The sequence below is a fragment of the Haliotis rufescens genome, unplaced genomic scaffold (assembly GCF_023055435.1).
Source record: "Haliotis rufescens isolate VD_foot unplaced genomic scaffold, xgHalRufe1.0.p SCAF_15, whole genome shotgun sequence".
NCBI lineage: Eukaryota > Metazoa > Mollusca > Gastropoda > Lepetellida > Haliotidae > Haliotis > Haliotis rufescens.
In genome coordinates this window covers 26,223,454-26,249,737 of record NW_025963835.1, presented here as the reverse complement: position 1 = coordinate 26,249,737, position 26,284 = coordinate 26,223,454, and the positions used below count along the sequence as shown (strand labels likewise).

The 26,284-nt window shown below is 42.6% G+C and overlaps 2 protein-coding genes across 16 annotated transcripts in view; both read left to right on the top strand.

Moving 5' to 3' along the window:
* Positions 1–26,284, top strand: part of LOC125380105 — an 84,609-nt gene that overhangs the window by 28,611 nt on the left and 29,714 nt on the right. The gene's annotated exons all lie outside the window — the stretch shown is intronic.
* Positions 20,371–24,896, top strand: LOC125380106. 11 transcript variants are annotated; one of them, XM_048396387.1, is made up of 2 exons: positions 20,371–21,564; positions 21,964–24,896. In XM_048396387.1, the coding sequence occupies exons 1-2, from the start codon at positions 20,903–20,905 to the stop codon at positions 24,869–24,871; spliced, it is 3,570 nt and encodes a 1,189-aa protein (XP_048252344.1). In that variant the 5' UTR covers positions 20,371–20,902; the 3' UTR covers positions 24,872–24,896. The 11 variants fall into 11 exon arrangements, with proteins under 11 accessions (XP_048252344.1, XP_048252340.1, XP_048252335.1 ...); XM_048396383.1 differs by having other exon boundaries at positions 20,372–22,293; positions 22,381–24,896; XM_048396378.1 differs by having other exon boundaries at positions 20,373–21,963; positions 22,042–24,896.

Below are 26,284 nucleotides of genomic sequence, written 5' to 3'. Positions count from 1 at the left end.
TTGTACTTGTAAGGAAAACAAGATAACATGTTATAGATTATGGATGGTATAGGAAACGTTGCAAAAGATCACATTGTCTCTCGGCTGGCATTTTGAGATAAGCAAACACAGAGTCTGATCGCCAATCACCAAGGATCCCCATTCCTGAGGGAAAGTTTCAGGCCGCCTGGCTGCTGGAAAAACTCACATAAGTTCCGGCTGTGTGAACAGCCAGCCCGACCGGAAGTTAAACTTATGTTACTACGCAACATATACCTTAAGTTTTCAGTGTTTCAGCAACTGTTATCAGGGTAGTAACGTTTTGAGAACTTTTGTAAAAAATTTGTTCAAGTCCAATTTTCAGGTGAATAATTTCTTTTGCCTGTCAGCTCTTATGTTTTTGTGAGTCTTACTGAATATATGACTTGTACCGCGTGCTTGTAACCAGCAAGCATGGGTACCAGCAAGAATAGGTAGGTTGGTTGGTTGGTTGGTTGGTTGGTTTGTTGTTTTACGCCGCACTCAGCAATATTCCAGCTATATGACGGCGGTCTGTAAATAATTGAGTCTGGACCAGACAATCCAGTGATTGAAATCATGAGCATCGATCCACACAATTGGGATCGATGACATGCATCAACCAAGTGCTCCTGTTAGTCACCTCTTACAACATTAGCATTGTCGCCTTTTACGGCATGCATGGGTTGCTGAAGACCTATTCTACCCCGAACCTTCACGGGCCGCATAGGTAGGAGATGGCCAGACATTCTTCCTGTATCTTTAAATTGTCTTTCAAACCAGAAATGGGCCAGGAAACCAGTATTGATCGATATGTCTCATATTTGAATTTTGTTTCTCTCCCTATCTCACAATGGCATGCTTCTTACTGTTTCTGAGGCAAAATGTTGTGTTTAACATGTTTAATAAATGAAGTTTGGGACAGTAGGCTCAAGTTTTTTGCACAGACTCGCGCAAATTATTTCTAAGTATTATTTCTTACCATTAGGATCCGATTGCAAATAACTGCAAGAGACAGGTGTTTTGTATATGGCTCAAAATAATAAATATATACCACCCAGGAAGATATTTAATTAATAATCAACTGATGATATGCTAAGGACATGCTCCTCAATTATTACGCCAGTTTCTTTGCTGCTATTGAAGTCAGTTGGTCAATAAATCAACAAGTACCCCAGGGTCCATTAATATGAATCATCTGTGTATCAACTTCAGCAGTTTTCCAATGTTGAGTCTGATGAATATTGTTTAAACAGTGTGCATGTAAGTGGCTGGTGAAGTAAATGTTGACAGTTAGGGAATATTCCAATAGGGAAATGAACAGCGTTGCTAATGTACAATAATGGATCTATATGTTAATACACTCCCTCCCTCCCTGCCCTGCCCGCACCACCTACTGGTTCTAACTTATCAGCTCTAGCCTGTCAGTCAGTCAGTCCCATGGAATGGCGTGGTAGCTGGAGATGGGGACCAGAACTCAGATCAATGGAGGAATGGCTGTGTGCAGAATGCCAGGCTATGGGAAAATGTGCAGTCTGAGATAAGGTCTTGCAAGGTGCTGCACCCTCCTCGTGGTAGAAAGGCCCTCTATGCAGAAAATCTGATGCCAACTTTTATGTGTGGGTAATGAGTTGAAAATATTTTCGTCATCAACCTGTGCTTGTTTTCATGGCAAGGCAGGGCACAGTCAGTTTCTATTGATTTCTGGATGCCAGTTCAATTACTTCACATGCAAATCATCGCTCCCTGGCATTTCTCCCATCCTTTGAGGAGTCCACGCCAGATTCCTTGTCTCAGAGTTGTTTTCTGCAGAAGACGACAGGTCTGAAAACCTCGGTGGTCATGTTCGTAGTCATGGAGTCTCCGATGTGCTACAAGTAATGTCCACCGCAGTTCTATAGGCTGTAGGAAGTGCTTCGTCGAGTTATTGGAACGTTCAAGGTTACAATGACCAAGTCCGGTCGACAGTAGTCGAGCTGTGTAGGCCATATGGTATGGTGCTAACTCCTGTTGGTTCATCAGCCTAGAGCTGTGGAATGCAAGCTTGTGTATTAGTATCTAAATATTTACATATTGTGAAGTAGCTCTCGATGGCCAGAGATTTTCAGTTTTCGTCTTGATGAAATGAGTTTATGATGAATTGATTATTGCTGACTTGGGACCAGAGCGTGATAATGATTTTGGAATCCAATGATCAATGAAACCTCCATATTGGATGGGAACTTCAGCTATTGATGGAAGTCCTTTATGAATTCAGGAACTGTCTGTCATTTGTCACCAGGGAAGATTGTAGGACCAGACAAAGACATTAACTTGTGCGGTCTAGTGAGATATTAACTCAGTTTTGTCAGTTTCAATTCCGTGAGCTGGGATTTGAGATTGTGTGTATAGTATATAGCATTAGGTCTATTTGACTTTATTCACTTGACTTGGCCCTGTCTGGGGCAAGTGTGATTGTGTGGCTATATCTAGACTGCATTGAACACTAGCTGTTTGCCGCAGAAGGACCTTGGTACTGGTCCAACCTGTTGGACACATGCGAAGAAAGCCGAACTGCCGTGGTCTATCTCTTGCAAGTTGTTAGACATGCTGAATTATGCATTTATATAGGAAGAGGATTGTGCAATATGTGTTAGTTGTGATGTGTAGACTTCGATGAGAGAGGACGGTGTGATGCCGGCCGACACAGGCGGGAAGGCTAAATGCAGCTGGAGATCGAAAGAGTCAGCAGCTACTGTATCAAATACTCACTAACTCGCAGACCCAACACCCTTGGTAAGTCTGATATACTCTCTTACTCCCAGACCCTACACCTCAGTAGACCCAACTAGGGTTGGTATGGGTAACTCGGGGAATTGGGTTGGGTGGGTACTGAGTAAGGACCTGGACCCGTGATTGGTCACATGACATATTCTTTAATGATAAAAATTAACCATTAATAACGTTCATATTTTTTTTCAGACAATGCACACATTCCTTTTGTTATATGTTTAAATAAACATAAAGCTTGAGTCTACTTCAGTGTATGCATGATCAGATCCTTTTGTATGTGTAGCTATATACGTTTTGCCAGGGCTCAGGTAAAACAATTCCCAATGTGAACTTTTGTACTTGACACTAAATACTGACATTGGGTACCCGGGTAGGTTCATGTGATAGGGGGTCAGGTACCCGGGTAGGGTCATGTGATAGGGGGTCAGGTACCCGGGTAGGGTCATGTGATAGGGGGTCAGGTACCCGGGTAAGGTCAAGTAATAGGGGGTCAGGTACCCGGGTAGGGTCATGTAATAGGGGGTCAGGTACCCTGGTAAGGTCATGTAATAGGGGGTCAGGTATCCAGATGGTAAATTTGGACTTGTCCCAGTCCTGACCTAATATCCTTGTTAGATGTTTATATTCTTCTAATTTGTCGATCCAAAATCCCAAAGACCCAGATTAAACATCCTTAGTAAGTTTCACTGTCAAACTTGCAGACCCAAACCCCTTGCTAAATATTTATGTAATGTGGTCAGCTATTGAAGCATTATTTATCAACTTGGATGTTCAAATATGATGATATTAAACAAATTACGGACAAGTGAATTTAATTAATATAAGGCCCTATACTAACATCTAGTCTCTGAAATGAACCTATCGTACAGAAAAAACAACAACACTTGTTAAATTATATTTATAAAAATTTAATAAAAAGGAGCCCAGAGACTATCTTCATTTTCAGATACTGAATAAATCTAGACTTGCCAAACATTGTAGACTTGCATGGGCTGTATTTGATATATTTGTATTAGGGTCTGTAAGACAGACTACATAAGGCCCCATTAGTGGTTGTTAGCGTTTGGCAGACAAAGAATGACATCAACATCTAAACCTACCTGCATACATGTCGGAAAACTTCGTCATTAATTCTTTCTCAGGTGCAGTGTAAAAACTGCTTTTGACAAGCAGACAAGTATTATTTCGTAATTTAATGATGCAACACTTGTATGTGTTTACATAATATCTTTTTGACCGAGATTAATTTGATCCCAAGCCGTATTCATTGACCAAGTTTTTTTATCTCCTGTTTGTTCATCTGAAGCAACACGATGTAGCATTTTACTGCGCATAATGCTACAAACAGATTTCCAATGTACTGCATTCCCCAAAGGGGGATGCATGTTAAACTGGAGTGCACACTATAGTTAAAATGCACACTATAGTTAAAATATGGAAAATATGGTAATATAGACTAGATATTTGTCCACAAGCCAACATCAAAACACTTAGTAAATGTTAATAGCTTTTTATCTTTAAACAGAGGACAGTGATTGTTTTTGAAGACAGTTTACATGAGGACATTTTCATGATTTTGTCAACTTTTAATAGGACGGACGTTCTTCTGTCATTAATAAATTTGAATTAAACACTTAAGACATTTTGGATGACGGGAAGTCTATGTGCAAGTAAAAGAACTGATTTTAATCCATGTAGGATAATAAGCGTAACAAACCGTGAATGGGACAACACTTGAAAGTGACCTTGATAACAAATTGACCTAGATTTCCCTACAGTCATTACCATTAGTGACTTCCAGGTTATCTGCAGACTTGAGCAGATTTGGATAATGTAGTCAGCAACCTAGGTTTGTCAGAACTTTGGGTTGTCCCAGTAATTGCTGAGGGGTGTCAAGTCCAGTTGGCACCATACCTGGTTTGATGCTGACACCGGGGGCACAAGTGGCCCAGTCGTCAGAGTTGCGTCCCTTGGGCACGCCACAAACCTATGATTGTGGGTTCGAATGCCGGTTTGCCCCAATTATGTTTTTAGGTTTGTCAGCACCAAACCGTGCTCGTGGGTTTCACCGAAGTGTTAAACGTCTGAGAGCTGCATCACTTCAGGCTTTCCTCCCACATTAATCTGACACACCGTGATTTAACTGGAATAATGTTAAAAGCGGCGTTAAACCCAACTCACTCACTCACTCACTGATGCTGACACCACTGACTGTTGGTTTGCTCGGTCCAGTACTGCATGATGTGGTTGTACTACAGCTAGAACCAAGCACACCTGTCAGCTACACCTGATGCATTTGTTGTTTATATTTTTCCTGATTTGGATGTCACTGCTATTACCACTTGGTTTAGACATGCATAAAAATTCTGAACTGTTCACAATCAGAAATCAGAAATACAAAAAAACAGCAGGGTAGACCTTAACACTAGCCCGCTTGCCAGGGGCAGGTACAAATTCTTGTGGGCAAATACAAATTTCCGAATTGCCTCATTGTTTTAACATTACAAGGGCATTTTATCTTTACCTGGGCTAGTGAAACTTTTGAGTTTAGTTCTAACCCATAACAAGTATTGCTATGATTGCTATAATAACAAGACTCACTATCATGATATGATATGTAAAACTATTCTAGTGGCCCCTAGTTATCAAAATAGGCTCCAGCAATATTCAAATAGGAGCCACTTGGCTTCCAAAGGAAGACAGGTGCTTGTAGATGCAGCTGTCTCTTCCTCATCATTGCTCAGTGTGGTTCCGAATACAAAAGGCAGCACTTTTTTGCTTAGTGTTGAGTAGTCTTATTTGAATCTTGTGATCAGACTGTGATTGCGTGTCGTTGTGCCCCGACGGCAGGAAGCGTTATTCATCTTACTGGTTTGCCTGTTCCAGACTTGATTATCTACCATGTCTACTGGGCTCATGACAAACTTGAAATATTGGTGTCAGCAGGGTTAGCAAGATTCAGTAGCTCCATCACTGTTGGAAGCTCTACTTGGAACACATGATACATGTTGTATGTTTGTCACATTTCCTGTCATGTAGATGTGATGATACCTCAGGTTAGTTTGTATATATATGATGAGGTATGCCACTGTCACAGGTAATCTGTCATATGATGAAACTCTCACAGATAAAATGTCATATGCTTAGAATACATGAAATCTAGAGCATACCTCATTCAGTGTAGCACTGCTTCAGATTACCAGGACACCCAGCTCAGTGACCCCTTGACCAAGCTATGTGATTCCGTTTCCAAGAAGTATGTATCTCGATGGCTTATCTTGCAGGGATTTTATCTAGACGTGCGCGAAGGCTGCTATTCTGACCCAAGTCTACAGCAAATGTCAGGGCCTATAAAGAAGAATCTTTTATGCTTGGTATTGCATAATTGAATGTAAAGTTACTGTACAATGTTTAAAGACCTCTGAACATGCTTAAGTGTTGGTTGCCAAGGGTCAGTTCTTGGTTTGGAATCCTCGATAAATCCCTGTGTTACCTCAACAATTTCACAGAATAAGAGGGATTTGATGTAATCCATGTTAATATGAAGCTCTGGTGTAGTTTGTTGTTTAATACCGCTTTTAGCAATATTCCAACTATGTGACGGCAGTCTATAAATAATTGAATCTGGACCAGACAATCCAGTGATTGACATCATGAGCATCGATCCACACAATTGGTATACAATGACATGCATCAACCAAGTCAGCGAGCCTGACCACCCAATCCCGTTAGTCGCCTCTTACAACAAGCATAGTTGCCTTTTACGTCAAGCGTTGTTTGCTGAACATGCTGAAGACCTATTCTACTCCGGTTCTTCACAGGTCAGCTCTGGTGTAGATAAGCTAGGGGGGATTTTATAAGATAGGCAGCAAAATTTTGGTTAAGCTAAAATCGTCTCTGTGGAGATTCAGTATTAAATATGGTACTTAACAGCCTTTGTATGTCTTGAGCATGTTGAGTGGCAATTTTGTGTGTTAAAGTATTAAGTAGTTAAACTCAGTGACTTGGTGGATTGTGTGCCAATGTACCCTGATGGTGTGGATTGCTCATAACATCAATCACTGGTTGTCTGGTCCAGAGTCAGTTATTTACAAGCTGTTGACTTGCAACTGGAATATCAACAAACAAACGTCCTGAACTAAAATCTACTTCTTGAGACAGTAGTAATTCATGTTACTGATGGTTTGAATGGCAAATTTTGGAGGGGGTGAGCTGTATTTCTTTGGTTGTTTGCATACACAGTTACAGCAGGTAATTGTCAAAGTTCAGTGTTGTAATGTCAACACATCAATTAGGCCGGCAGACTGCTTCCATGATGAAGGTTGCTGATCGACAGCTAACTAAACAAAGAACAGTTGGGCTGTAGACCACATGTTGGCCTGTTGATTGGAGTTCCCACCTTGTCTTGTGAAGCCATTGATGTCCTGGGGCCCTAGAGGTTTGTCCTATAGAATTTGAACAGAGTAGCAAATAATAGCCTGTCGCGGCATCCTTGTAGGGTTAATTCCGCCAGGAACGGGTGAAATACAAAGTTGAACAAATCCTGTGGATTGTCGTATTGTTTTCTTCCAATTAGTAATACATATCCCCATGATGTTTAAGTTTACAAAAAGTAAAATACCCTATTTCAAGTTCCCAGTAATCATGGTACAGTAGAACATGGATATAACGAACTACAAGGGACCAGAAAAATCAGTTCGTTATATCTGTTGTTCGTTATATACGTTTTCGCTTGGAAACGTCCGCCATCTTGGATAAAATAAAACACAATACACGTAATTGCAGCATTGGCTTGTATTAGCAGTGATCACTCCATAGCATTCAATTGATAACATTTTATAACATTCATTTAAGTTGAACAAGGTTGATCCGTCACCGCTGATTGTGTTGATTCATCGCTGATTACATACAGCCAATTGTTTGTGACACTTGACACTGAGTGAGATTTCTTAGTTTGCTTACATGTCACTAATTAGTGGTAGATGGGCTTGTCTGTGATCAGATATCAGTTCGCTGTATCCGTTAGTTCGCTGTAGAGAGTTCGTTATATATGTAAATTTTATATGATATTATATGGGAGATAAATCGGGGATTGTTTAACAGTTTCTTGTATCCGTTTGTTTGCTATATTCGTGTTCTACTGTACTAGACAACACAAAAAGATATGCATCATCACTTTTTGATTCCATAGAATTTGGGACTGGCAACTGTTGACAAGGACTGGAAAGATAAGCCAGTCGTGTGGTATGGGGGATATTTATTTCAAGTCTGCAACCAATATTTGAATCTGTTGATTCCCTAAATCTTTAACTTTTAACGTTAGGACAATGACAAGGACCTCTTGACTTTCCTACGTCATTTTGTTTCAAGTTCAAGGTCTACTGTATGACTAACTATTGGACCAATATATATTGTAGAATGTACAAGTTATTTAACCAGTTTATATGGTAAAATTTAATATCTCTCCTGTTATCGGACTCCACAAACAGTGTTGAACTGTACTTCTATACCTACTGGTTGGGATTAAAAGAACTTTAATGAATTTCATGAATATGAACAATAATTAATAATAAACTATTATTATCATAATTGTTCATGTTTAGAAATAACATGATTGATTCATGTCAGAATTATAAAGGGAGACACCCACTTTCCTTTTCCTATTTGTGGTAATTCAATCCAAATACTGCGCTGTCTGAATGGAGAGAAAATCAATTCATTGGCTCGTGGTCAGGATAAGTAATGCAGTTTCGTAAATACCACTGTGCTAAATCAAAGACACCACACAGGCATTATTGCTTTGTATCGCCCAGGCAGGATTGATCCTAGCCTGTTGTCTTCTTCCTCCAGCTTAATCTAGCGTTGCATTTGACTGAACTGCTGAGTAGGTCCTGTAAAGATGTTCCAACTTCCAATGCATTGCATGGTCACAGATGTGGATGTGACTGTTTTGTCGACCTGTTCTCTCAGCCAATGAGAAACCAGCTACTCCACTGGAAGCTTGGTCCCAGCAGTCGTTGCTTGGCTGAGTGGATGAACTGACCGACGTGTGGACATTGTGGATGTCAGTGACAGATTTGGATGTAATGGAACTGTACCGAATAGTTCGCCCAGAACTCGTCAATCTCTGTATATGGAAATCAGGTTTTCTGTCGTTCCTTCGAGGGAGAATCGCCATTAGTCACATGTAATGTCACAGATGAGTGTTTGGGACTTTCCACGATTACAGATAATATATTGACTAATTGTTTCAGCAGCTGTACGTACGATGCACTGTTTTGGTCAGGTATGTTTAAACATGCTGTATCATCAAATTAGTGGCTCAAGTTCAAGTTAGCTCCAGTTTCAGCCTGTGATATTAAAATCAATACTGTTGTCCACATGGTGCGGAGTTGGTATACGTTCCCATTCTCCTGATTTCTTTGTCAATGGAAGAGATATACTTGATAATCTTGGCTTTCAATCAAAGCTTCAAAGAAGGAATGTCTTCGACGGTGTCCATGACCTTGATATGCCCATTGTGACAATATCAACCAGTTCATAAGTGAAACGCATGCATCGTCATTGTGCGCCACTAATTTGGATTGTCTGAAAATTTCAGGTTTTTTCAGTCTCCATTTTCCAAACATAATTTGAAATTGAAATGAAAGATGTCATATTTTTAATGACCTTTCCAATGGGGTTATTAATTTTGCAGCCATCTTGTCGGTCTTCATTTCTGTTGTTATATTGGCAGGGGTTCTTCCCTGAGATTGAATTCTGCTGTAATTTTAATGACAGGGCTACAACAGCTTGATCAGTTGTTGCAATCTGCACAGGTGACCTAGTTTTGACCCTTTGGTGGTAAGATGTAACTATTCATTATGTAGATTTGCATCCCTGGCCATGCCCATCCTATATCATCCAGGGTATCATCTCAGTATGATGTATACCCTGGACCCATTTGCCTGAACTTCGTTTTGAGTCTGGTTAAATGACACGATGATAAGAATGGAATCCTGTTCAAATTACTCTGCTCTTTCATGATCTTAACATGCAGCGATATCACAAGCACTTTTCCAGCTTTTTCATGCTATCGCAAATACTACCAGAATGTCATGTAGCATAACCCTCTCTTACATTCCCCAGTAAAACACTTTTTCCAGATAAAATAATCATTTATAGCTGTCTTGTAGTTAGTTTAAATATATCAAGGGCACTTTGGATGAGGCTTCAATTTTTAATGTAGATCTATGCCAAATTCGCATTCAGAAGAATCATTTTTATTGGTTGTTGATTTCAAAGCCCATGAGCTCAAGTTGGTGATAAGAGACAATGAGCTGGTGACTTCCAAAACGAATCTATGGGTTTAGGGTCTTGATCCTGATAGAATGGAGACAGTATACACTGGATAACAGATTATGGGCCTGGCCAGGTTCCACAGGGTAAGTGTTCACATTCCAGATTTGCATATGCAAGTCTGTGCTGTGTGCACTGTGCACTGTGCAGAGGTGTGTCCCTTAATCGTGCAAAGATCCTGCTTAGTTTGGGTTCAGATCGTAGATTTGCCCGGATTATCATGATTACTATCCTTAGTCACCATACCCGTGCTGGTGCTTCTGCAGTGGAAATCGATCGGCATCACCTGGTGCTTTCATCCCACATTTATGTCATGATGTTATGAAATATAGATATAGATATAGAAACCTATTTCTTCAGGAGCTGCAGCACTAGTTACACATTCAAGCATTCATGAGTGGTGGTTTAGTCTGGCGGTTTGAACATCAGCTTGCCACATAGAAAACCTGGTTTGATTCCTTGCATCGGTAGATTTCCTGCCATGATACAAATAAAAACTTCGGGAAATAATATGAAGCCTTCCTCAACCAGTCACTTGCCTACTATGAAGATTCAGGGTAGAATATGTCCCCAGCAACTTATGCTTATCATAACAGCATCGGGTTGTCAGGTTAGGTTACCGTATTCGACGAAATAAGCGCCAAGGGCGCTCTCCAAATTAGAAATAGGGGGCTCTTATAAGAATATTATTTTGGTGGGAAAAACAGAGTTGAAAGATAAATTTCATGGTTTATGCTGACAGCCTGAAATGTTTATGTACGACAGATATATTTTTCCAGAATTTAATTGCCCATAATTAAGGGTGCATATAACACACGAGTGCGTATTATACGCTAATAAATAAGTCTTGTGTACATTGATCAATCGGAAGGGGTGCTAATTGGGATTGTTCAGTAGCCATATGTTATCAATTATCGCTGTGGGCCTTATTAGAGCGGGGCGCTTATTACGTCAAATATGGTACTTAGTTGATGCATATTTTCGTATCCCATTTACATAGATTGATTCTCATGTTGTCATTCACTGGATTGTCTGGTCCAGACTTGATTATTTACAGTCTACCATCAAATAGCTGCAACGTTTGCTGAGTGCAGCGTTAACAACAAACAAATGAACAAAACTTGCTTTCTATGTATGTAAGACTTAAGCTAGATCACGGGATCACGGGATCACGGGATCATGGCATCCTTGATGTTTTTTCCTATTAGTTTCTATTTGGCTAAGGACCCTAAATATTAAATATATTAAGGCAACGACAATGACCCCTTGATTTTCATCCTTAATTTAATACACTGAAACGTGTGAACAAAATATTGATAATGGAAGTAACTTCTTAATGAAGATTAAGAACTAAAATTGAAAACAATAATATGGTGATATCTGTTAACCATGGCCAAGTGTATTTGTTAATATGATACCTGTCAGTGGCAGTGGTTGCTAGATGCTAGTCCAGGTGGCAAGGACACATGGACTACATAGAATATTATCCAGCTTTAATATATCTTGTCATTATAACCATGTATCTGCATAAATCACATTCAGGTGTCATCCCAGTTTGCCTTGATGTTATTTCGTTTGAGTTTTTCAGCCCAGTCAGCTAAACTTGTAAAATCAATATCTGGAACGTTATTCATAGAAACGGGAGTGTACAGCTGAGTAGTTAAAATTGCGGAGTTTCAAGACATCTGGCTCCACCATTCTGTTCACCTCATCGGTTACTAGCTATTAGGCTATTTACGCTGAAAATTCTACTTTACTGAAAGGGATTATCTCCCTTGAGCATTCCCTTGGTCTTTGCAGCCATCTTGTGAAGACTAGTTGTGTGTTTTCCTTAAGTAGTGATGTGATATATGGCTGTCACTGAATCTACAAGGATGCCTGATGATGTAGAGCTCTAGGCTGTTTTTTCATATGCACTGTGCTAGTGTTTTCATGGCAATTCTGTTGTCGATGTTTAGTCTGTGAAACAAGATTCCAAAAATTATTCTTGATTTGATATTCTGAATAATTTATTTTCTGTGAAAAATAGTCTTTCTTTTTTTAAATTTTGCAAGGAAAATAAGAAATTATTTTTATTCTTCTGTAATTTGAAGTTTTGTCTATGAGAAATCTCTGAGTTTTTTATCCATGTGGCGAGAAATGTTTTCAGTTGATTAATCAGAGGCTGCATAATTTATTGAATCCTGTGACTACTACATAACAATTAGCCCATGAGTGAGACTAGTAAGCTTTCTAAATATTTTTGCTTACTACATTGTATACCTTTCACAAAGCAATCATGGAGGACAAGCTAATGTTGTCATGACAGTGGAGGATCAATGAATTCTGGAGCATATGATCAGTGGCATGGAAACTGCTTGTCTTGCCTTCAAGGTCATTGCGAGCTTGGGACTCATCGAGCAGGAAATAAACACTGGCGATGGTGCCGCAACTCATACCTGTTTGCATGACCAGGGAATACCTGGATCGTTCATTATCACATGGAATCTGGCTAAGGAGGAATCTGGAGTTGATGTTATTAAGAATTGATCCAGGTTATCATAGGGAGAGGAGTAATTAGCCCTGAAGAGGCGGTTGTCATTAATGATGAACTACCGGCCTGTCGGTACAGATGGTGCTGGCAGGAACATGATGCAGGACGTGGAACCACAGTGTGGGGAATTAGCTTCTCACCGGTGTGTGTCTGGTCATCATTGGTGGATCGCTTGGTATGTATTTGTTACGTGATGGGGAAAATCTATGATGATCTACCAATGTAGTTGGAATGTGATTGCATCAGTGAACATGAGATTCAGTATGTCCGTTGGTCTGTATTCCGAGGCATTTTTAAAATCTGAAGAATTGAACATTTAAACAAAGAAGGGGTTCATTGAGTTGGGTTTTTTTTGCATTGGGTGCACTTTTTAAATTTATCACCAAATTCACACATTATTTATGATGACATCATACTGCCCTTTGATGTCACGCAGCAAGTTTACAATGCAGTGACAATAGTTTAAAGCTCGTTACAGAGCTCCTTTCATGCATTTTTGCAGTAAGCAGTTTGACCTGTCGTCAAATTTGAATTGCTTTTATTATGCAGTATATCAGTCTGCGAGTTTGGCTGCTAGTCCAAAGCCCGAGTCTAGTAGAGTTCTGTTCAGGCTAGTAAGATCAGCAAATAAATGCCATGTAAAACTAAAATTTACTGAAGACAATGCTAAGAGCCGTGTTCGGGATAGTGGACTTTAATGATTTTGGCACAGACTGGTATGTTTAACAATTTGACTTTTAGTCCATTAATTGTGGCTTCATTGCCTTATTTTGCCAATGGTCTGGCTTTAAACTTCGTCAATATACCACAACTCCATTTTGTGCAGTGAGCACAAGATATTTCAGCAGACATCCTGAGGTAATTGGTTTTGATGCTGTAGTCTAGGATTATTTATCTGTTGTCTGATGTGACCAGGAATCTCATTTTATCCGCATCTCAATTAGTCCAACAAAGTATAGCTATTGGTCAGTGGTAATTTCACAGCGTGACAAATTTCCTTAGAAATTGACAATTCCATGTTATGATGATAACAATCAAATTTCATAGGAAATGATATTTAATTTTAGAAAACATTGTTTGGATAGCATCCTGTCTATGGTCTAAATATAGGACTAATCTGAAACAGAAATAGCTTGGGTTCAAATAATATTTACTGTTGAGACTAGTCTCACTCCCAGACTAACCCCATTCACGGAGAACCTTGTCGAGTTGATGTCACCGAATGTTCCTTTGATGTTTTGCATCGGACAGGGAATTGTCTGTTTTCAGTTAATTATTGTGAATTATTTCGAGCCTTTCATCCTTGTCTGGATCTCACAGTAACTGGATACAGTAGTTTATGCTTGGCCAGACTGATAGAAGCCAGGCCGGGGAGACTGATAGTTATGCATCGTTGTATCAGTGGTCATGTAGAGGATAGTTATTGTGCTATCAAGAGATTATCCTTCATCATGCAACAGGGCAAGCAGCTGGCTACATGAGTAGTGATTTGACAGGATCGGCATTAGACTAACACTTTGTCAGTGTAAACACAGGGGTAGAAACTAACTTTTTTAGTCCACTAGTCCTTAGAATGATATCATAGAGCGAAACCCTTAAAAATGGCAAATTTCTACTTGTCCTCATGATACCTACTTATTGGGCATTTTGGGATGATTGTGTGCCAATGTACCCAAACGTTTAGTTTTGTCGGTGACTGAGTCACCTAATACTGACAAGATTATTTACAGTTCGTAGTGATATTACTTGAAAATTGCTGACAGCAGCATAAAACAGCATGAACAGTCGGCATTTTCATGCGAGTAAATTATTTCTAAAGCTGTTGCCGAACCATCATTTAGTTGATATCCACATAAACGTGCTGTAGGTGACTGAGAGAAGTACTGATAGTGAGGGACCTGATCACCCATATATTCATTTCCGTTTAACACCTGTTGGAGATTCAAGTCAGGACATTGTGTGCCTTGTCAAGCTTTCCACACATAAGTTAAGGCAAGTGAGACAGTAATCTGTCCTGCAGAGTCATCTTGCTTCTCCAGCCTAAACTTTGAACAGCAGTAGCTTGACTCGAGGTTGGTATTACTCAACCAAGATACAACTGAAGTGCCTGTTGCCTGTCTGCATGGCGTCTGCGTGGATCTGTTAATCTCTCGCAAGTCACCAGTAGCTTGAGAGCCATCCCACCTTCTTATCTTGTTTGTCGTATGGCTAGCTCACAGTGCGAAAAATGTTGTCCTAATCTGTCCCAGCGTCCTTGGCTAGTGGTGTGGGAGATCAACTAGCCCTATACTAACAGATCATGTGGTTTCGCATGCGGCCGGGTGGGCCTGCAACAGGAGTGTTCTCGTACCGGTCACCCGATCACCATCCTAAAGGAGCAGTGTTTGTGGGTGGACAAGGTGGGTTTGGTATTGCTAGACATGCTTTAGTTGGTGTAGGTAGACACTGCTTAGTAGACTTGTAAATACTCTGACAATACTGGTTCTAGTCGGAAGACAATTGTATGTTGGTTATCTATGTCAAAGGCTGACTTCTCAGTGATGTTTGAACTCGCTCACATGAAGTCTTGCTCACATGATTTTTTTGTCTTCATTATCTCTATATCTGTATATTATGTGTTCATTTTGCCTTGGTTTTGTTCACTTGTGATGACCCTCATTTGTTTGTTCGGGGTATACTAGATGTGATACAATATAGAATTTATAGAAATGAACTCAATGAAATTATTAATTAATTATCTTTTGAAAAAATTGTACAAAATTTCGGAATGATTTTCATAATTTTGTTCCACCTAGACTGCAGGTATTTTCTAACTGAAATCACATTTCATTTTGCAGTTAGTATTTATGTTCGGAATAGACAGAAACATAATGGTAGACTCTGAACCATGTGAGTCGTCAACTATCCCCCCAAGGTCATTACATCACCCAGTTTCATGTTTTGTGACATATCCCACACCGCAGCTTGTTATCAGATCTGGACTAAGGACACTGTTTTTTGTATTGTTATTATTTGTGATGTAAAATTTTACTCAGTCATAAGAACACCCTCAGTGCTACAAAATATCTCAGTTGTGACCTGATTCACGTATGTGATCTAATGCAAGGGAGATAACTCTCCTGCTTAGACTCTACACCCATTAGGTTTGTAAAAATAGATTTGCTCATTTACTGGTAATGGTTTTATGAAATAATGTTTGGTGTAAGTCAACAGTAGACAGTGTGGAGTCTTGTCTTTGTCATTGCCTCATATTACCCTGTCTGGGGATCGGCATTAAGGGGCTTAAAGAAGGACTGGTAGGATAGTATACTGTGTCTGAGTGGGGAATTCATGTTAAACTGGACATGGTATCTCAGTGGGCTAGCTCTATAAAAGTGGCATTAGTCTGGACTTGTACAAGTACACGCACAAGTCACTGTATAAGTCCAATAATCTTAAACTCTACATGACGTTAAAACCCATTTCACTCCAACTCACCATTGCCTCATCGGTATGATTCACATTAGTTATTACAAGGGAAAATCTTATTCATATTGTATAATATCCTACAAATGTATAATTAGTTATCAAATAGCTTTTGTACTAGGGAAATTATATACAACAATTTTGACAATCCAATGGCACAATAAAGAGAAGCATTCTTACCTTAGCTGACTTCATCCTTTTGCCATGAATAGCTATACTCACTCACTCACTCACTCAACAAACTTAAGACACATTCACTCTGTCACTGTTTTCAAAGTCATGGTCAGTGATTCATTGAATCAGTAAGTTTTCTAAAACCACTCCTAACCATGTTTATTTTAGACCAAACATTTTCCTGTTGTGACACAGCTTTCTTGAGCCGATCCTATCTGTCACCTTACAGAACTTTAAAATGATAAGTTAAACATGTTATAACTCCATGGAAAACAGGATATAAGTTTCATAACTTAGAATAACTTTATTGACTCATACTTCTACAAGCATATTCCTTCCTCCGCTGTCTACATCTAGAAATCAGAAAATCCTAAACATGTTAAAACATGTTAAAAGAACACACATTGGGTTTAGCCGCGGAAAAATAAGACAATTTTGGTAAGTTAAATGACATTAGCTCTCCATAAACTATCAAAATGTTTTCATTTTGAAACGATTATCTTGGAAACAAGCTTGATGTTGCATCACAGGGAAAGACATGAGACAGTCATCCTTTTGAACACACTGATGATGGGTTGTAGGTTAGGAAGTCAGTAGTCAGTAACATTGGGGGCCGCTGGTCAGTTGTCAGTTTATCAACTTAGTTAAAGCAACACTTGACATGTTGTGAAGTTGAATCTAAAATGCGAAATCATCTCTATGCGAATGTGGATCGTCAGTCTGTCTGTAGGAATCATGGGGACAGCTTGTTCTGATTTCATTCATTAGGGCATTTTGTGTTTGACTGGTTTGGTTGTGACATTAGATCTAGTTATATATGACTTTTGTAAGATTTGAACATGATTACAATACATGGTAAAGTTTTGATTTACTCTGAGCATTTTTTATGGACATTTTACGTTAATCTTTAGGGGGCACGGGTGGCCCAGTCTTCTAAGGTGCCGCGATTCGCTGTGCAGAGTTGTGTCCCTTGGGCACGCCAGAAACCTTTGATTGTGGGTTCGAATCCTGGTTTGCCCCGATTATGTTTCAAGGTTTGTCAGCAACATACCCGCGCTCGTGGGTTTCACCGAAGTGGTAAACATCTGAGACCTGCATCACTTTGGGCTTTCCTCCCACATTAAGCTGATATAACTGGAATACTGTTAAAAGCAGTGTTAAACCCAACTCGCTCACTCACTCACGTTAATCTTTACGATAAAATAGTGACTCATTATATGTTTAAGAATTGTGATAGTTTTGTTCAGTTATTATGCTAAACACTGTGCACCATCAGGGCCCCGTTCCTCAAAGCGATCTTAGCTCTACGATGATCCTAAGCCTATGTTAAAGTAAGGGACTTACGATCACCTTCGTGCTAAGATCACTTTGAGGAACGGGGCCCAGGACCCTCACTTACGGCCAGCAAGTTGTCACTCTCCCTAATCCATCTGATTTGAATAAGCTGTATGAACTACATGTTGGGTTCAGTGTCACAAAATGTTAGTCTTATCCAAAACAAACTTGTACTTGAAATAAGCAGTGAATATATCACTGTATAATCATATACAAACAAAGCTTAAGCAAGTGATACGACTTCTTCACACAGTGTCGATTCTGATATTCTTGACAATATACTGCCCAAACTGGGCCTTTATGAACAGTGAGTAAAGGTCGATTGGAGCATGTCCATGGCAAAAACACAAGTTGTTACCTGCCCTGCTCTCACTCACTCACTCACTATATTCAGCAACCCATGCTTGTCGTAAAAGGCAACTTTGCTTGTCGTAAGAGGCGACTAACGGGATTGGGGGGTCAGGCTCGCTGACTTGGTTGATACATGTCATCGTATCCCAATTGCGTGGATCAATGCTCATGATATCAACCACTGGATTGTCTGGTCCAGCTGGAATATTGCTGAGTGCAGCATTTAACAACACTCACTCACTCACACGTGAAGATCCGGGTTAGAATAGGTCTTCAGCAATTCATGCTTGCCATAACAGGCGACTATGCTTGTTGTAAGAGGCGACTAACGGGATTGGGTGGTCAGGCTCGCTTACTTGGTTGATGCATGTCATCAGATCCGAATTGCGTATATCGATGCTCATGATATCAATCACTGGATTGTCAGGTCGCCATCATATAGCTTGAATATTGCTAAGTGCGGTGTTAAGCAACACTCACTCACTCACTCACTCACTCACTCACTCACTCACTCACTCACTCACTCACTCACTCAGTTAAGACTTCTCAAGACTTCTCAACGCTTACTTCACTAACACTGGGCAAACACTGCTTCATGAAATTTATAGCCCTGAATATCACTTGCATTCAATGACGAGAAGATGTTTTCAATTTTTTGTCCGCATGAAGTTCTTAGTTGGCAGAATCAGCTTCCTCATATTGAGATCCTCTTCATCGATAGCGAGATATAGTCATGTTTTCACCGTGCCATGTGATGTGGAAACTTGTATCAGTTAGTGTTCTGTTGGATGCTGAATCTCTCAATCTGTCTGACTCTGCATCGCTGGTTTCTGATTCAGATTCAGTCATGGGAAATAGCTGTCAGGATAGTCTAGTGATGTCTTCTGAAACATTTCATCTGAAACTATTGTCATTGCATTCCTCGTTCGCAGATTGCTTTAGATAACTGAAATTATGAGAATCAAGGTTCCTAACGTGTTTGGCTTAAAATGAAGTGAAAATCAATATTCCAGACAGTTTGATTGGGCCTGTTTTTGTCACAGTGCTTGTTGTGTTTGATCATGTAAAGGGGATATCTTGGAAGGGAATGTAGACTATTGATGTCTGCAACTGCCCTGAATGTGTGCATGATTGGTAGCTTGGTGTTAAAAGTGTTTGCTGATCATACCATAGGCCTAGGTTCTATTCCCCACATTAGTATAATGTTTGAAGCCTATTTCCGGTTTCCACCGCCAGTGTGAAATAATTTAAAAACCCATCAAGACAATCGGGCAGTGACCCATAAGTGTTGCCTGCGAATCTTCAAAGTTACCTGCCTGGAATCAGACAGTATAAACATTAAAAAAATCTCAAAAAGTAAGTGCCAAATCACGTCTTGATTCAGTTGAAATAATGCAAACAATCACTTGAGAATATACGAGGAGTTATGATTATACTGAATTGTATGTAGTCTTAAAATTACCTGCCAGACCATCGGGGAGGTGGAAGAAATTTTGATGCCACCCGACAGAAAAGTTACTAGTCACGGGCAGGTGGGCAGGCATTTATTTCACACACTGTCCACTGCCTTGATATATCTGGAATATTGCTTAAAGCAGTGTTAAACCATACTCGCTCACACATTAGCTGATCACTCACTGTTTCCCCCTTCTATGCTGTGTTTGACTTGTAAAATAAGTTGCAACCCTGTGCTGCTTGGATTGATGGAAGTCTGTACATGCTTGACTTCATTATGTATAATTAGTGCACCACTGAGCTATTTATAGATACTTCAAGACCCATGTGCACACTTTGTGGAGACGGGTTTTGAGGGTGTGGTTCATTATCAAGGCCTTCCACATTCTTTAGCTGACTCAGCTCATTCCTGGCAATGTATTTCCCATTGCAACGTGGTCCTACATCACACAAGCCATCTTGTGTGTCCCTCCATCCAGCATTGTATAGGTACATAGATAACAGTCATGTGACATTCTGGGTGACATGACCAGGTCACATGACTGCACAACCAAGAATAAGACTATCCAAATATAGCTCTGGTCGCTGCCTGTCATTGAGCTGAAGGTGTTGATAGCAAGTCATCTCAACATGGCAGTAGACAATGTCCTGAATGTCGGGGATCCATCAGCTGTTGCAACATAGAAAGGCTGTTGGCTCTGCCTTCTCCCCTCTCCAGTGAGAGAATGAGTGAGGACTATAACGGCCTACCAGCCCTAAACCGCCCCACACCAGCCAGCCTCAACAAGCTCTCAGGTCTGCCTGCCTGCCTGCCTGCCTGCCTGCCTGCCCGCCCGTATTGATTGTGTGGCTGAGTGGCCTTAGCTAGTATTATCATCAGCTCCGATTATTCTTCTGCCATCCGCTCCCTACCTGAATTGTAAGTATACCATAATTTTCTCTATGTGTATCAGGGCGTGTTTGTTCAGGACCCTGATAGTGCAATGTGGACATCAGGTGGAGCAACCTTGCAGGTACTGACAAGGTCTAGTCCGTGCCAGCCACATCAGACAGCTAGCTAGCCCACTCCATATGTTTACCCAACCCTGTGTGTGTTACCGGATGTTACTCTACAGAACACCCTTTCTTCATCCTCCCTCCCCTCCCTCCCTTGACCACCCAGCAGCCATGTCACTCCAACCTGGTATGCCCGACTGTGGCCTCCAGTACATACCTCCATCTGCAGACAGTCGCAGTCACGCCCTGCCCCTCGGCACTCACTCGTGTAATCAGGCTGTGGCAGTGATATATCATATCTATTCATAGCAGTGTCTCATGTATATTGGGCTCAAAGTGCAAGTCATGCTGCCACTGTGGACCACATGGACAGAAAGCAAGCTTACTGTATGGAGACGATGTTTGATTGTAAAGCCCAGTTGGTTGACTATCTCCGTGTGATTGGTGAGTGTGATAGGGCAGCGATGTGCGAGTGTTCACCGAGGCATGAGGGACTGGGCAGTACAGGTGTGTACATCCATCCCCGACATCACTGCCTCGGGGGATAGGATGATCTCCTTCGGCAGTGTTGTGATGGTGACCTCGCACATTCCTGATGACGATAATACAGGCTCCATGCATGCCGACAGGCCTGAGGAACAAGGACAGAACAGGTGGACAGACAGACTTGTAGGCAGGGACACACAGGTAGATGGATGCACAGACAGGCTTGAAGAACAAGGACAGACACATGTTTACAGGTGGACAGACAGACTTGTAGGCAGGGACACACAGATAGATGGATGCACAGACAGGCGTGAGGTACAAGGACAGAACAGGTGGACAGATAGACTTGTAGGCAGGGACACACAGGTAGATGGATGCACAGACAGGCTTGAAGAACAAGGACAGAGACATATTTACAGGTGGACAGACAGACTTGTAGGCAGGGACACACAGATAGATGGATGCACAGACAGGCTTGAAGAACAAGGACAGACACATGTTTACAGGTGGACAGACAGACTTGTAGGCAGGGACACACAGATAGATGGATGCACAGACAGGCTTGAGGTACAAGGACAGAACAGGTGGACAGACAGACTTGTAGGCAGGGACACACAGATAGATGGATGCACAGACAGGCTTGAAGAACAAGGACAGAACAGGTGGACAGACAGACTTGTAGGCAGGGACACACAGATAGATGGATGCACAGACAGGCTTGAAGAACAAGGACAGAACAGGTGGACAGACAGACTTGTAGGCAGGGACACACAGATAGATGGATGCACAGACAGGCTTGAAGAACAAGGACAGAACAGGTGGACAGACAGACTTGTAGGCAGGGACACACAGATAGATGGATGCACAGACAGGCTTGAAGAACAAGGACAGAACAGGTGGACAGACAGACTTGTAGGCAGGGACACACAGATAGATGGATGCACAGACAGGCTTGAAGAACAAGGACAGAACAGGTGGACAGACAGACTTGTAGGCAGGGACACACAGATAGATGGATGCACAGACAGGCTTGAGGAACAAGGACAGAGACATATTTACAGGTGGACAGACAGACTTGTAGGCAGGGACACACAGATAGATGGATGCACAGACAGGCTTGAAGAACAAGGACAGAACAGGTGGACAGACAGACTTGTAGGCAGGGACACACAGATAGATGGATGCACAGACAGGCTTGAGGAACAAGGACAGAGACATATTTACAGGTGGACAGACAGACTTGTAGGCAGGGACACACAGATAGATGGATGCACAGACAGGCTTGAAGAACAAGGACAGAGACATATTTACAGGTGGACAGACAGACTTGTAGGCAGGGACACACAGATAGATGGATGCACAGACAGGCTTGAAGAACAAGGACAGAACAGGTGGACAGACAGACTTGTAGGCAGGGACACACAGGTAGATGGATGCACAGACAGGCTTGAGGAACAAGGACAGAGACATATTTACAGGTGGACAGACAGACTTGTAGGCAGGGACACACAGGTAGATGGATGCACAGACAGGCTTGAAGAACAAGGACAGAGACATATTTACAGGTGGACAGACAGACTTGTAGGCAGGGACACACAGATAGATGGATGCACAGACAGGCCTGAGGAACAAGGACAGAACAGGTGGACAGATAGACTTGTAGGCAGGGACACACAGGTAGATGGATGCACAGACAGGCTTGAAGAACAAGGACAGACACATGTTTACAGGTGGACAGACAGACTTGTAGGCAGGGACACACAGATAGATGGATGCACAGACAGGCGTGAGGTACAAGGACAGAACAGGTGGACAGATAGACTTGTAGGCAGGGACACACAGGTAGATGGATGCACAGACAGGCCTGAGGAACAAGGACAGAGACATATTTACAGGTGGACAGACAGACTTGTAGGCAGGGACACACAGATAGATGGATGCACAGACAGGCTTGAGGTACAAGGACAGAACAGGTGGACAGACAGACTTGTAGGCAGGGACACACAGGTAGATGGATGCACAGACAGGCTTGAGGAACAAGGACAGAGACATATTTACAGGTGGACAGACAGACTTGTAGGCAGGGACACACAGATAGATGGATGCACAGACAGGCTTGAAGAACAAGGACAGACACATGTTTACAGGTGGACAGATAGACTTGTAGGCAGGGACACACAGATAGATGGATGCACAGACAGGCTTGAAGAACAAGGACAGACACATGTTTTCAGGTGGACAGACAGACTTGTAGGCAGGGACACACAGGTAGATGGATGCACAGACAGGCTTGAAGAACAAGGACAGACACATGTTTACAGGTGGACAGACAGACTTGTAGGCAGGGACACACAGATAGATGGATGCACAGACAGGCTTGAGGTACAAGGACAGAGACATATTTACAGGTGGACAGACAGACTTGTAGGCAGGGACACACAGGTAGATGGATGCACAGACAGGCTTGAGGTACAAGGACAGAGACATATTTACAGGTGGACAGACAGACTTGTAGGCAGGGACACACAGGTAGATGGATGCACAGACAGGCTTGAGGTACAAGGACAGAACAGGTGGACAGACAGACTTGTAGGCAGGGACACACAGGTAGATGGATGCACAGACAGGCTTGAAGAACAAGGACAGAACAGGTGGACAGATAGGCTTGTAGGCAGGGACACACAGGTAGATGGATGCACAGACAGGCTTGAGGTACAAGGACAGAGACATGTTTACAGGTGGACAGATAGACTTGTAGGCAGGGACACACAGGTAGATGGATGCACAGACAGGCTTGAGGTACAAGGACAGAGACATGTTTACAGGTGGACAGACAGACTTGTAGGCAGGGACACACAGGTAGATGGATGCACAGACAGGCTTGAAGAACAAGGACAGAGACATATTTACAGGTGGACAGACAGACTTGTAGGCAGGGACACACAGGTAGATGGATGCACAGACAGGCTTGAGGTACAAGGACAGAGACATGTTTACAGGTGGACAGACAGACTTGTAGGCAGGGACACACAGGTAGATGGATGCACAGACAGGCTTGAGGAACAAGGACAGAACAGGTGGACAGATAGACTTGTAGGCAGGGACACACAGGTAGATGGATGCACAGACAGGCTTGAAGAACAAGGACAGACACATGTTTACAGGTGGACAGACAGACTTGTAGGCAGGGACACACAGATACATGGATGCACAGACAGGCTTGAAGAACAAGGACAGAACAGGTGGACAGACAGACTTGTAGGCAGGGACACACAGATAGATGGATGCACAGACAGGCTTGAGGAACAAGGACAGAACAGGTGGACAGATAGACTTGTAGGCAGGGACACACAGGTAGATGGATGCACAGACAGGCTTGAAGAACAAGGACAGACACATGTTTACAGGTGGACAGACAGACTTGTAGGCAGGGACACACAGGTAGATGGATGCACAGACAGGCTTGAGGTACAAGGACAGAGACATGTTTACAGGTGGACAGACAGACTTGTAGGCAGGGACACACAGGTAGATGGATGCACAGACAGGCTTGAAGAACAAGGACAGAGACATATTTACAGGTGGACAGACAGACTTGTAGGCAGGGACACACAGGTAGATGGATGCACAGACAGGCTTGAGGTACAAGGACAGAGACATGTTTACAGGTGGACAGACAGACTTGTAGGCAGGGACACACAGATAGATGGATGCACAGACAGGCGTGAGGTACAAGGACAGAACAGGTGGACAGATAGACTTGTAGGCAGGGACACACAGGTAGATGGATGCACAGACAGGCTTGAGGTACAAGGACAGAGACATGTTTACAGGTGGACAGACAGACTTGTAGGCAGGGACACACAGATAGATGGATGCACAGACAGGCGTGAGGTACAAGGCGAACACACCTCTACAGGTGGACATAGACTGACGTTTAGTCCCAGAATAAAGTTATCTTATTTATAAATATATATCTACAAAATAAGAATAATAAAATCCAAATGTAGCCCAGAACAATCCTTAATTTCAGAATTGCCAAGTCATTCAAGACTGGAGTTAGACTCTTTTTTTGAATAATTTTATCTAGGATCTGTGAGACAGACTAAGTTGGACGGACAGACTTGTAGACAGGGACACACACGTATGTAGGCACACAAACAAGCCTGAAAAACATGGGCAGACACATATGTACAGGTGTGCAGACACACGGGTGGACAGACAGACAGACAGACAGGCCCAATGTACAGGGACACACGGACAGACCTGATGTACAGGGACACACGGACAGGCCCGATGTAGAGGGACACACGGACGTGCCTGATGTACAGGGACACACGGCCGTGCCTGATGTAGAGGGACACACGGACAGGCCCAATGTACAGGGACACACGGACAGGCCCGATGTACAGGGACACACGGACAGGCCCGATGTACAGGGACACACGGACAGGCCCGATGTACAGGGGCACACGGACAGGCCCGTTGTACAGGGACACACGGACAGGCCCGATGTACAGGGACACACAGACAGGCCAGATGTACAGGGACACACGGACGTGCCTGATGTACAGGGACAAACAGACAGGCCTGATGTACAGGGACATACAGAACGGCCTGATGTACAGGGACACACAGACAGGCCTGATGTACAGGGACACACGGACAGGCCTGATGTACAGGGACACACGGACAGGCCCGATGTACAGGGACACACAGACAGACCTGATGTACAGGGACACACAGACAGACCTGATGTACAGGGACACACAGAAGGGCCTAATGTACAGGGACACACAGAAGGGCCTGATGTACAGGGACACACGGACAGGCCTGATGTACAGGGACACACGGACAGGCCTGATGTACAGGGACACACGGACAGGCCTGATGTACAGGGACACACGGACAGGCCTGATGTACAGGGACACACGGACGTGCCTGATGTACAGGGACAAACAGACAGGCCTGATGTACAGGGACATACAGAACGGCCTGATGTACAGGGACACACAGACAGGCCTGATGTACAGGGACACACGGACAGGCCTGATGTACAGGGACACACGGACAGGCCCGATGTACAGGGACACACAGACAGACCTGATGTACAGGGACACACAGACAGACCTGATGTACAGGGACACACAGAAGGGCCTAATGTACAGGGACACACAGAAGGGCCTGATGTACAGGGACACACGGACAGGCCTGATGTACAGGGACACACGGACAGGCCTGATGTACAGGGACACACGGACAGGCCTGATGTACAGGGACACACGGACAGGCCTGATGTACAGGGACACACGGACAGGCCCGATGTACAGGGACACACGGACAGGCCCGATGTACAGGGACACACGGACAGGCCCGATGTAC